Source organism: Geotrypetes seraphini, chromosome 11 (assembly GCF_902459505.1).
Source record: "Geotrypetes seraphini chromosome 11, aGeoSer1.1, whole genome shotgun sequence".
In the NCBI taxonomy this organism is placed as follows: Eukaryota; Metazoa; Chordata; class Amphibia; order Gymnophiona; family Dermophiidae; genus Geotrypetes; species Geotrypetes seraphini.
In genome coordinates, this window is record NC_047094.1 from 10,818,791 (window position 1) to 10,833,876 (window position 15,086).

Sequence of the window (15,086 nt, forward strand, 5' to 3'; positions counted from 1 at the left end):
GTAATTTATTCACCAAGGATGGCATTGTGAGCACGTTTTCCTTGCTTCAGTGAGCATATTTATTAGGGATAAAATTTCCAACTGGACCCAGATTCAGCCAAAAGGGTTGATCCAGTCCTGAGTTTATACCATTGCTTGCAGAGACTTGTAGCTTTGCTTTACTTAGGAAATGTAATGGAGACATCAGAACTACCAGTCTCTGATTGCAGTGGGGAAAGCCCAGGACTGGATCAACCCTGTCAGGCAAACCTGGATCCAGTTGGTCCATATACATGAGTAGATGTGCATACATATACCTGTGTGTTCAGCTCATCAGAATCAGGAGTAATATGTAGGAATTGGTGCCAAGGCTGATGTGTTTCAAGGGATGGGGGCAAGGGGAAATGTAAGTTAAGGGAAACTGGCTTCTGTACAATGCCTGCTGCATGCATTGCCACACTTACATTATTTACAGAGAACAGCTACAAAATGAGGTACAATATGATTGGATTGTTTCATGTATTTAACTGTTTTTGCCACAATGCTAAAAATAAATCTTGAATTTCTGGACGATAAACTGGATGCCCACACTGAAAGAAGACAGTTAACAGGAATATAAAATCTTATGCTTCCATCACTTAAAAAGTATCAAATGAGAACCTGCATTGACTAATACTTTGAAAAGTTTAGTATCAAGATGTTCCTCGTTCACTTTCCAAAATGATGAAAGTTAAAAATCATTCTCACATTGGTTGAGGGAGAAAATAATCATGAGAGCATTCATTAGGGATTCATAAAGGGAAAGAGGAAGAGGAAGGCAGTTTATCTGCTCAGCTTACCACTTTGTGGCTGCAGCTTCACTCACCTAATGGCTCAGTGTAGTAGGAGACCTGGGCTTGATCCCAAGCTTCACTTTTACTTTTCAGGCTAAAGATGTGCATGGTATTGAAAGCCTCTGTGATAGTGGGAGGCCCAGCTAGTGACAGTCTCCTGGTTGGGGAAGGGGGATATTGGGGTTGTAGTATAGAAAAAGGGTCCCCTGCTTGCAAATGAAGGCCGATGGCACTGCAGTCCAGCAGAGACTATTTACAACAGAGGTGAAACTCCAGCATAAGAAAATTGCCAGGCCAAAAAGTCCCAGTATAAACCTTTTGAATTCAAAAGACAAAGAACTCAGTATGATGCTTCATAAAAGGGAAGATTTGGAAGAGAATTCCCTCCACTTACCTATGGTGCAGTTTGTAGTTATTTTCCTGCGTTTAGGGTTGTGTCGCAACAGTTCTAACTCTCGTTTGGTTGGCTCCCAAGTTGAATACTTTTCTCCAACTCCTGAAGAGAGAGAGGGGGATTAGGGTAGCAACTACAGCAAAGAGTGCTTTCAAAGAAAAAGCTGTAATTTGTGGTCCAATAAGTTGGATTCAAACATGCATTGATTACATAAAAGAAAATCATCAACTGACTCTGACAGTAAGACCGCACAAATATAGCTTAACAGTTGCAGCTGTGCATGCAGATTTCTTCAATTTGAGATACTGACTTTCATTCTTTGAACTGGTGCAAGATAACCCCAGTCAGAGAGTCAATTAACATCTCTCTATATTAAACATGTCCCCCGGATTTTCATGAGGCTTTACATGATATATATGGACAAACCAAGAGCAATTTACACATTAACATGTCTATTATCTTGGAATGCTTACAGACTTTCTTTTGCAAGAGGTAAGCAACAATTTAAATTATCTCTTCCTTCCAAAAAAGGGATTAAAGGAGTTAAGATTTTTAGTCAATCTCTGATCTTTAAGTTTTCTCAACTTTGGAATGATCTTCCATTTCTTTTAAGGAGTTCCGGCTCACTTCAATTTTTTTGCAAACCTTTAAAAACTACTTTATTTGCTAAACACTTTGAAAATTAATTTCCTGAAATTTAGTCTTATTTTTTATGGTTTTTATTTAAGTTAATTATTGTAAACCAAGTCGAGCTTTCTTAGAATGACTCAGTATATAAAGCCAAGCCTTAGATAAGATTAGATTATTTTTTCAAACTATTCATTGGATCCAACTTATTTGACAGAAACATCCTTAATATAATGATTTGCAAAAGCCGAGACCAGTAAGTTATATAATCCCAAATGCTAACAATATATTTCCAAATTTCAGGGCATACCACTCAAGGCAGCCCCTCATCGTGCAATGGGAACACTCAAGCCTTACTATCCCTAAGTGAAAACAGGGAATTTAATTTTGGGTGGGTGGAAATTGCCACCTTTTTGTTGGTTCAGCCTCCTGAATTCCCATTCTGTTTTGGCCACTCAAAGCATCCAACTACAAGCCAGCAACAGTTTACATAATAAGACTGCATTTAGTCTTGGGTTACACTGAGCAACAGCAAGCAGTCTGCGCAAAGTTGGTGGAGAATGAGGTGGTCAAATGGTATCCGATTCCAGATGACTGAATGAAACTAGATTTTCCACTGCAGCTGAAAGCTATCAAAATGTGTTATCTTGATTTTTCCACCCAGAAACAATCATTGACCTCTTCAGAATTTCAGCTTTTTAAACTACAGTACATATACTGAGCAGAGAAAAAGATTGCTGAAGTGAGAAGAAAGGGACTGTACTGTAATCTGCACTGGACACATGTGTTTTTTGGATTTGCAGACTATAAGCCTTTTCTGTGAATAAAATTTGGATGGACAGCATCAAATTTAAAGACCTAAACTAGCAGATGCAGAATCTCATGCAGCATAAGAAATTCCAATGCAGGACTAGCTGTAGAAGGTGCTAGAGCACCTTGGCATTAAGGGCTAGATGCACTAAAGACACCGACTGGATCGTTGTTAGCCGATTCTCGAGCAGCGATCGATGCACTATCAAGTTTGCATCAAATGACTTGCACGGAGGTGCCTTAGGCATCTAAGCCAATCAGGCCTTAGGCACATCCCTCTGTAGCCAGGATACTGAGGGAGGCACCTAAGGCCTGATTTACTCAGACGCACCAGACTCACATGGGCATCAGGAAGGGGAAGGTCCATCATTTAGGACTGGTGGGTCTGAAGCAGGAGCCTCAGAGTGGGCTTCCTGCTTCCAACTTTTTAAAAAGGTATGGGGGAGGTTCAGGGGTGGGAGGGAGCATCTGATGGCAGGAGGGAGTGGGAATCCCTCCTGCCATTTGAGGAGGGTTGGGGGGGCCTGGAACAGATGATGCTATGATGTGGGGGTGTTATGAATAGCAGGAGTGGGCACCCTCCTGCCAGTTTTCTCTCGTGCCGCGTTTGTCAGGGGTCATCAAAGAGGGCCTTCATTGGCATGGGGAAACTTTTTTTCAAGGGACAGATATTTTGCATGTGCGACACACTTAAAATATCTGTGCCATTGAAAAAAAAAAGAAAGAAAGAAAACAAAAACCCCAAACAGACCTGTCGGTTTTTTCTGATCGCTAACCCCCCCCCCCCCTTTTTGTTTTTTTTGAATAGCCAAGCGATGATAATGCATCAATCGCTTGGCTACTTTGCATGGGGTTTTAGCTAATTTGGGTGGCCGGATCAGAAAATGGGTGATCGAGGGGAAAAACACGAGGTGGGCCATTTTGTGAATCAGGTCAATAATAGCGATCATTGCTAAAGCTGTGAAAACAGGTTTAGTGACGATGCTGACTTTAGTGCATCTAGCCTTAAGACAGATGGATGCATTTTAAAACAGGAGGGTTCAGGCTTACTGTGTGCAAAATGCATATTCTAGAAACAAAGCTAACAGAAAAAGACAAAATTAAAGAACAGAATGCAAAACATTCCTGAAAGCATCACACCTATTTTGCATGGTACAACTAACAGTTCCTATAGGGCTTTAATCTTTAATTTCAGAAATAAAAAATGCAAAGAATCACCCACCTAAATCAAGTTATGCCTTTCCTTTAAGTATTTCTGTAATAGTTAAGCCTCCCCATTGGATTCCTAATGCCTCAAAGGGGCCTTTTACTAAAGCTTACCATGTGCTAATGGAATTAGCATGCGCTAAGTAGCCCATAAGTATAAAAGGGGCTTCTTAAAATTTAGCACGTCTAATTCTGTGAACACACATTAAATATGTGCTAAGCTTTAGTAAAAAGGACTTTAAAGGGCTTATTAAGGCAGGTCATTTGTACTGTGCCTGAGGTGAGGAGTAGCCTAGTGGTGGAGCTCCTGCCTCTGCACCCAGAGGTTGTGGGATCAAATCCCAGGGCTGCTCTTGTGACCCTGGGCATTGCCCCAGGTACAAATTAAGGGCTAGATTCACTAACCTCCGATCCATGTCCGATCCGCGCCCGTTTACATGCAGGCTGACAAATTCACTAAAGGCCTGCATGCAAATGGAGACGATCATTGGCACGCCCCCAACTGCTGTGGCGCCCCAGCCAATCATGGCCATAGACCCCTCCCCATGCATCACATGATGCTCAGGGTTGGGCCTAAAGACCGCATTGCACAGAGGAGTCCTATTGCGTAGGAGGGACTGAGCACCCCTCCTGCTCCCAACTTTTTCAAGTACAGGGAGAGGAGGGCCAGGCCCCGCCCAGCCAAGTCTGGCCCGGCCCACGGAGGAGCCCTACGGAGCGGGAGAGACTGAGCACCCCCTCCTGCTCCCAACTTGAAACGTACAGGGAGTGGGCCCAGCCAGCTGATGGTTTGTGACGGCAGAAGGGAGTTGGCATCCTTCCTGCCATATTTGCGCTTGAAGGGGGGGAGCAGCATTGGGAGGGGAGGCGGTTTTTTTTTGGGGGGCGCACTTTTTTTGGACAGGCCTGCCTGTCTTTTATTTATTTTTTATGGGGCAGATATTTTGCGTGTGTAACACACGCAAAATATCTGTGCCATGGGGAAAAAAATTAAAAAGACAGGCAGGCCTGTTCAAAAACACAGTTACCCAACAAAGAAAAATGGGGAGACCTAATGATCCACAGTGAAAACAATCCACCGATGAAAACAAAAACAAAAAACTGTGGATACTGATGTTCTGGAGATAATTTATTATACACTGACATATAAAAACATGAAAATTCAATGAAAAAGTACAATGATAAAAATCCACCCGGGCCCTACACGGTCTGTGTTTCGGCGAACACGCCTTCCTCAGGGGTCCAATGGTTTGCAAACTCACATATAAAGAATTGGACTGAAAACAGTCTATTGTCTTTAAACCTGTGAGCAAAGAACACCGCAGACAAGCTGAAGTAGCAAAAAAACCACTTCATTGTCCTATACTTGGCTCACTTTTGCTATATTTTGGTTTCTAGAGTGGTGCAGTGGTTAAAGCTACAACTTCAGCACCCACGCTGCTCCTTTTGACCCTGGGAAAGTCACTTAATCCCCCCATTGCCCCAAATACATTAGACAGATTGTGAGCCCACTGGTACAGACAGGGGAAAATGCTTGAGTACCTGAATAAATTCATGTCAACCATTCTGAGCTCCTCTGGGAGAACGGTTTAGAAAGTTGAATGAATAAATAAACAAATATTATGATGTAAAATTTGTACATTGCTGACATTTAGCATATTCCTGATTCTACTGTGGAATTTTAATGTGCACATTTCTGTTATTCCTAATACAAGGAGTCAATTTGCCCGTCTCCACTTATGATGATACTTTTAGCATTTTACTATTGCTATGTTATTAAAATGTTTTTTTTGTCAGGCAGTGACTGCCCTGGGAGATTCTCTTCATAAAGGGGGTTAATAAAGCACAAGAAATAAATAAAAACTGAAGTTGCTCACTTCTATCCCTATTTGCTTTGTCTGACTTTTGTAAAATAGACTGTGAACGTATGTCTTGCGCAGAATAAGTGACTCAATCAGTTTTCTGACTCCTTTCTTGCATTTTTGGATGGTTTTCTTTATTAGCACTTACAGATTGCCCTTTGCAGTAACAGCAGAGCGGTTGACAAATTTAAAAGCAAAAGAAAGGAACTCCATGATCAAAAGACAAGATCAAATAAATGTAACCTCCTAAAACAAACAAAAACAAAAAAGGTTTAAAAAAGCTAGTCTGGAATCCCTCCCTAAGTTCCAATCCAAAAGGGTCTAATTATAGTAGATAATAAAAATCTAAGAGAATGCTAAACTGAAAAGATAAGTTTTTCAAAAGGCTTCTAAATTTAGTATAAGTTCAGTACGTAATTTGACAGGAAGAGAATTCCATAAAGATGGGGGGGAAGCAAAAAAGCCATATTTAATATGGCTCTTTTTCAGGGAGGAGGGGAAAAAATTTCATGGTCCAAAAGCAGGATCCATGGCACTAAAAGCAACATCCGAGGGATGGGATGGGCCAGCCACATTCAGATTATGGGGAGACCCAACAATTCAATTCAGCCCTTGTTGCAGTGAACTGGAGAAGGACCACGAAGAATCCACAGAAACTAAGTATTAAGAGGAAAGTTATGATGGCTCACTGGTAAGAAAAACAGGGCCAGAGTAGGCATTTTGTTGCCAAATCTGATGATATCAATCATGCACTTTGCAAGCTATTCATATGCTAGCAGTCATCCTCCATGTTTAAACATCTACGGACTGGATAATTCAAAATTTAGCAACATAATACTGAAAAACATGCTACAGAGAAATAAGTTAATTCAAGCTATAATAGAACCCAAGAAGAGAGCACAAACATTAGTCATTACCTACATAAACCTTTTTAGGAAAAAGCAGTATTATGGTTTAATGCCAATTTTTATTTCCCCTCCCCCCAAAACAAGCAAATTAAACAGCCTGATTCATCAAGGTCTTTCCTCCATATAGAAAGTTGGGGGGGGAAAGGAGCCTAAAAGCCAGGACATAGGCATCACAGACAGGGGGAGATTCTGTGCCTACTGCTCACAGCAAAATTTAAAATCCACTGCAAATATATAGTTGGACTTCAGAATAAGGGATTAGAATTGTTAGGTTAATTGCACTTTTTTTCTCTATATAACAGTCCACTTTAGTAATTACTATGGCCAATAGGGTCTCTCTTTAACTTGGACTGCAGTTAGGTGGCCACTTTGAAAGCATTCAGTTGGATCTCCAGGAGCTCATAAGAGATACGAGAGTACGTGAACAGAGAGGAATTACAAGGCAGCAACTTAAAGGCGTAAGAAGAGTTTTAAAATGGAACAGCTACTATTGTCATCTTAGCCCAGTTTACAAAAGTCTTCTGGTTTGTTTTAAATTAGATCTGAAAGGTATACACTAGGGATGTACATTTATTTGAACTATTTCATGTCAGTCTTTTCCTGAAATGAAAGGGGAAAAACCAGAGAAGAGCGACTAAAATGGTTAAGGGGCTGGCGGAGTTGCCGTTCAGCGAGAGATTAGAGAAACTGGGCCTCTTCTCCCTTGAAAAGAGGAGACTGAGAGAGGACATGATCGAAACATTTAAGATACTGAAGGGAATAGACATAGTAGATAAAGACAGATTGTTTACACTTTCAAAGGTAGAGAGAACGAGAGGGCACTCTCTAAAGTTGAAAGAGGATAGATTCCGTACAAACGTAAGGAAGAAGTTCTTCACCCAGAGTGGTAGAAAACTGGAACTTCCGGAGTCTGTCATAGGTGAAAACAAAGTTAGACAAGTTCCTGCTGAACTGGAACGTACGCAGGTAGGGCTAATCTCAGTTAGGGCACTGGTCTTTGACCAGAGGGTCTCCGCGTGAGCGGACTGCTGGGCACGATGGACCACTGGTCTGACCCAGCAGCGGCAATTCTTATGTTCTTATACGTTTGGGGTTTTGGTATTTTGTTAGTCGGGTGCACTCTTTTGAAAGTGTGTGTGCTCTTAACAATTCTGTCCCCAGCTTTTCATTATGGGAGCAACTCCAAAGAAAGAAAAATTATCATAGATGGCCCAGGAAATGATACAAAAAGCAAAATTTCAGGCTGCACATTGCCAAAATAAGGATTACTGTGCAGACTCAAGGATTACAGCATAAAGTCTGTATAATCCTATCCAGGGAATGCAAAAATGGCAAATTATTCTATTATTTAAATATATTTATATACATACACACACACACACAAAGGGCTCCTTTCACAAAGGTGCGCTAGTGGTTTTAACATGCGCACTAGTCGCTACCGCCTGTTTAAGCAGGCAGTAGTTTTTCGGCTACACACTAATCTTGTGCGTGCGCTAAAAACGCTAGCGCACCTTTGTAAAAAGGAGCCCAAAATATTTCAGCTATTGATCCTTCTTAAAAGCAATATTTAAATCTAATTGATCAGACCTTTTTATTACAACGCTTTCTCCAAGAATACCGTAATGCTAAAAGACACAATTTAGCTTTAAACCTGATTTAAAGGTTTTTCCCCTTTAATACACCAGCACTGTTTCTTTTGATAGGCCCTACCAAGAAGTCCACATGTCCAATTCACTCTTCAACAGATCTCAGGAGCCGCTGAAAAGTTCTCAACCCAACCCACAAAGTTGGGGTAGTCTTCATCAAGGGCTATACACTTAGGGCTCCTTTCACAAAGCTGTGCTAGCGGTTTCAGCGCACACACCGGATTAGCGCGCGCTTGCTGAAAATCTACCGCTTGCTCAAAAGGAGGCGGTAGCGGCTAGTGCACGCTATTTCGCGCGTTAAGACCCTAGCGCGCCTTAGTCCAGTGATTTTCTACTTTTTTCATTCTCTTGGAAAAATACGAATGTAGAAAGTGGAGGAAAAAACAAAATAAAAATAATCGCTGGACTAAGCGTATAGCCCTTGATAAAGACTGCCCAAACTTTGTTGGTTGGGCCGAGAACTTTTCAGTGGCCCCTCGTACTAGGAGAGCAGTATTCAGAATCAAAGGCTGAACATAAGAAGTACCATCCCCGGAACAGACCCTGGGTCCATCAAGTCCGGCGATCCGCACATGCGGAGGGCCCGCCAGGTGTACCCTGGCATAGTTTTACTCCCCATATCACTCTGAGCTTCTCATAAGAAGTGCATCTAGATTACCCTTAATCATGTCACTTTATGCCTCTCATAAGGAGATGTACATCTAACTTATCCTTAAATCCTAGAACGGTGGATTCCGCAATTACCTCTTCTGGGAGAGCATTCCAGGTGTCCACCACTCGTTGCGTGAAGCAGAACTTCCTGATATTTGTCCTGGACTTGTCCCCCCTTAGCTTCAGTCCATGTCACATTGGACATTGTAAATAATGTTTTTCCTGCTCTATTTTGTCGATTCCTTTCAGTATTTTGAAAGTCTTGATCATATTCCCTCGCGTCTCCTCTTCTCAAGGGAGAACAATCCCAGTCTCAAGTCGTTCCTTGTATTCCAAGTTCTCCATGCCCTTTAATAGCTTTGTTGCTCGTCTCTGCACCCTCTCGAGCATTTTTATATCCTTCTTTAGGTATGGAGACAATGTTGGACACAGTATTCCAAGTGTGGTCTGACCATCGCCCTATAAAGCAGCATTATTACTTTCTCCGATCTATTTGTGATTCCCTTCTTTATCATGCCTAGCATTTTATTTGCGTTCTTCGCAGCCGCCGCGCATTGCACCAATGGCTTCAGAGTCCTATCGATTAATACGCCCAGGTCCTTTTCCTGTTCGGTTTTTTCCAGAGTTGCACCTGACATACTGTACTAGTGTTCCTTATTTTTTCTGCCTAAATGCATCACTTTGCATTTTTCCACATTAAACTTCATCTGCCATTTATCTGCCCAATTCTCCAATCGGCTCAAGTTACTCTGGAGTGTCTAACTGTCCTTCTGTGATTTGATGGCCCGGCATAGCTTTGTGTCATCTGCAAACTTGATGATCTCACTGGATGTTCCATCTTCGAGGTCGTTGATGAAAATATTAAATAAGATGGGCTCAAGTACCAATAATTAGACAAGCTAATAATCATGGAGAAAAGTATATGTCGCTGCCCCAAGTTCTGGTGGTTCAGCTGTACCAAGCAGGAGCACACTTTAGGTGGTGCTGCTTGGCACTGAGCGGCTTCCTGAATTGCTGCAGCGAGTCTTGTGAGAATTTGCAGGAGCCATTCAGGAAGCCGCTCAGCGCCGAACAGCAGCGCCCAAAGCACACTCCTGATCGGTGCAGCTGAAGCCAGAACTTGCAGTAGTGACTGGCTTAGCAGCAGAGCAGGAGTGTGGAAAAATCACTCCTGGCTGCTACACCTCTGGACCACTAGGGATTCCAGGTACGTGGGTCATACGGAAGGCGGGCAGGATATCGGCAGATAGGAGGTATAATGGTCAGGGCAGGGAGGGGGAACAGGGTGCAGAGCCTGGTGGACCGGTGGAGGCCTGCAGCAAATCCGGGAGGGGGGCGGGTGAACGCTGGGCCAAATATAAACCGAGACCCCTATTTTTGGCTCCAAAATCTTGGTTTATATTCGAGTATATATGGTAATCTGTGTTTTGTCTTTTTTTAAATTATTATTTTTTGTTTGGCTCTAATTTTGTGTTATTTTATTCCTCACCTAGTTAATAGGTGGGTTATAAATAATAATTTTTTTTTTTTAAATTAAAATCATGAAAAATGGAAGGTTCACAGTACAACTTGGGTTTTCTTTAAAAAGTTTGTATAAGGATTTTGAGACTCAGGAGCACACACAGACTTCCCATGTCATAGTAAAATGAGAAAATGGGGTTATAGCCATAAAATTTGTCAAATGATCTAACTAAACCTGATCGACCCTCCACAGAACCCGACGCATACTACATCTATTAACCATGTATTCTCCCTGGAAATGCCCAGGCCAACTCTTGTTGTAAACCGCCTAGAACTGAAAGGTATTGGCGGGATAGAAGACACCAATGTAATGTAAAATATTACTCTAATACACAATAGTTCTTCGGGTAAAAACGAGTTGGTGCCTTCACTGAACCTCAAGGCAAAAAAAACAGAGTTGCAACTTCTTTGACTAAAACAGTGTACTTCAAAACTTAATTTTTGGAAAGGATAAATGAATTTAGAAAATTCTCAAACAATTGTTCTTGATGAGAATCATTGATTGTAAAAACTCATTAAGAGAAATATTGACTAGAAAAAAAAAAAAAAATCAAGTGCGTCTTATTTTCTAATCTCCCCTTCACCTTCTCCTCCCAGACTGAATCGGTCTGTCAGCAGCAAAAAAATACAAGGACAGAAATTTAAGAAAGATGTTGTTCTGGTAAAGCACAGCACAGTTTATGCAGTTATTGTAACATCATTTATTTGGACGCTTTTAAAAAAATTCTCAGGTGGTTCAGAACACGGCAGTCCGCCTTATTTTTGGCTTAAAGAAATAGGAACATGTTACCCCCTTTTATCAAAAGCTCCACTGGCTGCCATTGGAATCTAGAGTTTTGTTTAAGTTTTCATGCATTTGCCATAAAACACTATTTGGCATGTTACCGGGTTATCTTACTCCTCATTTTACTTTGAGTTACACTAACAAGAGTTCTCGAAGAATACACTTGTTTGCATATCCCTCAATAAAATTATGTCATTATAAAAGTTCCTTGAGAGAACCTTTTCTTTCCAGGCGGCCAAATTGAATTTATGGCTGGCCAAAACTGTATTAGAAGCTTCTTCTTATCTTGATTTTAGAAAACAGTTAAAAACTCAATTATTTATCAGGCTGGGTTTTTAATGTATCTTATTCTTTTAGCTTTTTACTTTATTTTAACATTGTTGTATTCTTCTTATATTGTATGTATTTCTTTTATTTTGAACGCACTTAATTTGTCGAATCTCAAACAATTTGCACTGTTTGTACTATGAGTAACTGTTGTGAACTGCCTAGAACTCACGGGTATGGCAGTATATAAAAATAAATTATTATTATAAACAATCCTAAGCTGTGGTACAGTACATGTGAGAATTGGATACCACAAAATCCCAGAACTACTGCAACTCTCAGAAATGATGCATGCTCACATTGGAGGGGATGTGGCTCTGGAAACAAGTGATTTTTGCAAATGGTTGCAGCACAGTTATGTCAGATCTTTAAGGCAAATTTGGAGTCTGTGTGTAAGATTTTGGAAAGGAAATGACAGAAGAGCATTAGAGTCCAGTACTGGTTTTTTGCTATTCCCCGGTATAACTTACTTTTTTCTCCCAAGTTTGTGTGCTGTGCAACAACCCATATGTTAACTCTCCTAACTCCTGAGAGGTGTCATATTTAGAACAGGGTAACAAAACTACGTAGCATGTAATGGCATTTAATTGTAATGGGATCCAATTTGTTCATGTGATACATAATATTGAAGGGAGCAACCTTCACAACTCAAAAATTATATACAGTCTATCAATTGCTGGATTTATAAGAGAAACATTCAAAACATCCACCTCTAAGATAAACTAGAACCTCAAAGCTCCACAGGCCCTTCTTATTCTCCAATAAAAAGAACCTATGCACTTTTAACAAGCCTGGTGGAGTTCCAAGGTTCCAGTTTTCTTGGTTTATCTTAAGAGATGGTCACTTTAAGTGTTATAATCTTCATTTAGTACATGCCATTGGCTGTAATGTTGTAAATGTGGATCAAGTAAGAAAAAGCACAAAGGACCTTCAAGTACTGGCAATCAAACCTAATTTTATTGGACCTTACTTGGGCCACGTTTTGGCATATCAGCCTGCATCAGGGGTCAATTAATGGTAAGTCAAATCAAAAAGGCCTGGATCGGTAGCATGGAATATTGCTACTCCTTGGGTTTTGGCCAGATACTAGGGACCTGGATTGGCCACCATGAGAACGGGCTACTGGGCTTGATGGGACCATTGCTCTGACCCAGTAAAGCTGCTATTATGTTTTTAAGGTATACAATATTGCCTTCAATTTGACTTGCCATCAATTGACCCCTGATGCAGATGGTCGCATCAGACAGATATGCCGAAACACAGCCCGTGTTGAGTCCAATAAAATTAGGTTTGATTTGTGCTTTTTCTTGCTTGTTATATGGCTTGTACTTTGATTTCCTCTCTATCATTTTACTGTAAATGTGGATCAACCATATCTAGCACACAAAATTGTTTATCACCAACCGCCAACCGGGTTATTCCCACATGTTCAAGGTACTACAGGGGAGCTCATAAAGAACTTTATGAAAGGATCTACAAGTAACACTCTGCCTTATGTACTTCCCAAAAACTGAACAACAACAAAAAGAAAAAACACACAAAGGGCCCTCAATGAAAAGGGACTTGTCTTTATTGACCCCACATAAGCCATGTTTTGGCATACAACGCCTGCATCAAGGGTCGGCCAATGAGCAAAATACAATTACTTCGGGGATCAGAATCAGTCCTAAAGCCCGAGCACAGAGAGCAATCATCAGGAAAGTAAATCAATACAAGACTAACCCCTACAGCGCCGTCCACTGCAGTATTAGCTCAGATGCTCATAGAATTCCTATGAGCGTCAGAGCTAATACCGCCATTTCTCTCTGTGCTCAGGCTTCAGGACTGATTTTGATCCCTGAAGTTTGGTAATTGTATTTTGCTCATTGACCGACCACCGATGCAGGTGTTGTACGCCAAAACATGGCTTGTGTTGGGTCAATAAAGACAAGTCCCTGTTCATTGAAGCCCTTTGAGGTTGTTGGTTTTTTTTTTTTTGCTGTATTGTGTTTGGTGTGTTCTGTCCTTCTCTGTGCTGGCCATTACACTTCTGAAAATCTGTCCATTATTGAAGCTGTACTCTCTGTATACTGCTTAATGAGAAAATTTTTGCCAATTAATGAACTGGGCAGGAAGCAATAAAAGATTGAAATGTTAAGAAACTTTAACCATACTTAATCTCAAACCCACTAGGGGGATGAAGAGAAAGAAACATCTGATCTTAGAGGAAGCTGTGGGGCTATTTTTTTTTTTAATTCAAAACTAATTTTATAATTGTTATAGTAAACATACTATTTACTTCACAAACATATTTCCCCCTACTAAAAGGATCCGAGGTAAATAGAATGCTGGCGGGACTTCCATCCGAGCATTCTAGGCTATTTCCATGATTCACAGAAATTGCAGGCTGTCTCCACATACAAATTTTTAATTCACTATTGATATTTGTTACTAAATGTTAACAGCACACTGTTCCAATCATTAAAGGAAAAAAATCTACATGTTGAGAAAATCAGTTTAGAGAAGGTGAAAAAAACCCAAAAAAACCAACCACCTAACAGTCACAAATCCACTAGAAATTCAAAATTGCTAATTTTCTTCATTTCTACAATAGGTTAGAGAAGAAAAATAAGGCCTCCCCCCCCCTCCTTTTTTTTACTAAGCTCTGGTAGAAGTTTCTACTTCAGCCCAGAGTGCTAAATGCTCCAATACTGTTTCAACACTCATAGAACTCCTATAAGCGTCAGAACATTTAGTGCTCCGGGCTGCAGTAGAAACCTCTACCATGGCTTATTAAAAGGGGTGGGAGGGTAAGATTTTTTTAAGCAAAGTTAAAATTTCTAACTATGAATCCCATCTAGCAATGGTAGGACAATCATTGAAGGGCCCCTTCTTGGTGAAGTGCGTTTGCAACCCACGCCTCTTACCTGTCATTGTACACTGGTAGGGAGAAACCATTGTTGGGGTGAAGGCTAAAAAAGAAAAAATTAGGGAAAGCAAACTGAATAATAAAACAAATGTCTGCATTTATATCATATCTAACTGCATTATGTAGGGTACATGTGTGCAGGTAGTATAACTGGAAGCATTTTAAGTGAAGGGGAACAGATCGTCAAGGCCTCAATGACTAAGACAATTCATTCTCTACCTAGAATAATTTACTTTCCTAAAACCAATATATTTAACAAAATACACTTTAACACACATGTTAAATTTAGCATTGGCCTATGAATGGGGAAGTCTATTCTCCCTTATTTCACCATCATAAGGCATTACACCCTCCCTCACCATTCTCTTGCACCCAAACATTTCAGCCAGGTACTAAAGGAAAACCAAACCTTGTAATTTCCAAGCTTTGCGTTGTTCTTCTTTGGCAATTTGTTCCATGTCTTTATCGTATATGTAATCTTGACACATAAAACAGTATATACCCCCATACAAAAGGTCTATGGCTGCAAAGAGATGAAAAGAGATGTTATGGATTAATAAAAGAAAAACGCATGTACTGTTGATCAGACATTGTGTCTGCCTTTTTTCACTGCGTCCATGAATGTCGATA

The 15,086-nt window shown here is 40.7% G+C and overlaps 1 protein-coding gene across 6 annotated transcripts in view; it reads right to left on the reverse strand.

Moving 5' to 3' along the window:
• Positions 1-15,086, reverse strand: part of USP22 (ubiquitin specific peptidase 22) — a 199,238-nt gene that overhangs the window by 81,265 nt on the left and 102,887 nt on the right. For 5 of the 6 annotated variants that reach the window (XM_033963992.1, XM_033963997.1, XM_033963996.1 and 2 more), the window contains 3 exons: positions 14,866-14,979; positions 14,455-14,499; positions 1,207-1,308 (listed from right to left, as the gene is read on the reverse strand). In XM_033963992.1, coding sequence (XP_033819883.1) covers positions 1,207-1,308; positions 14,455-14,499; positions 14,866-14,979 — 261 coding nt within the window. The remainder of the gene's footprint in view (positions 1-1,206; positions 1,309-14,454; positions 14,500-14,865; positions 14,980-15,086) is intronic. The other variant, XM_033963993.1, reaches the window with a different exon arrangement.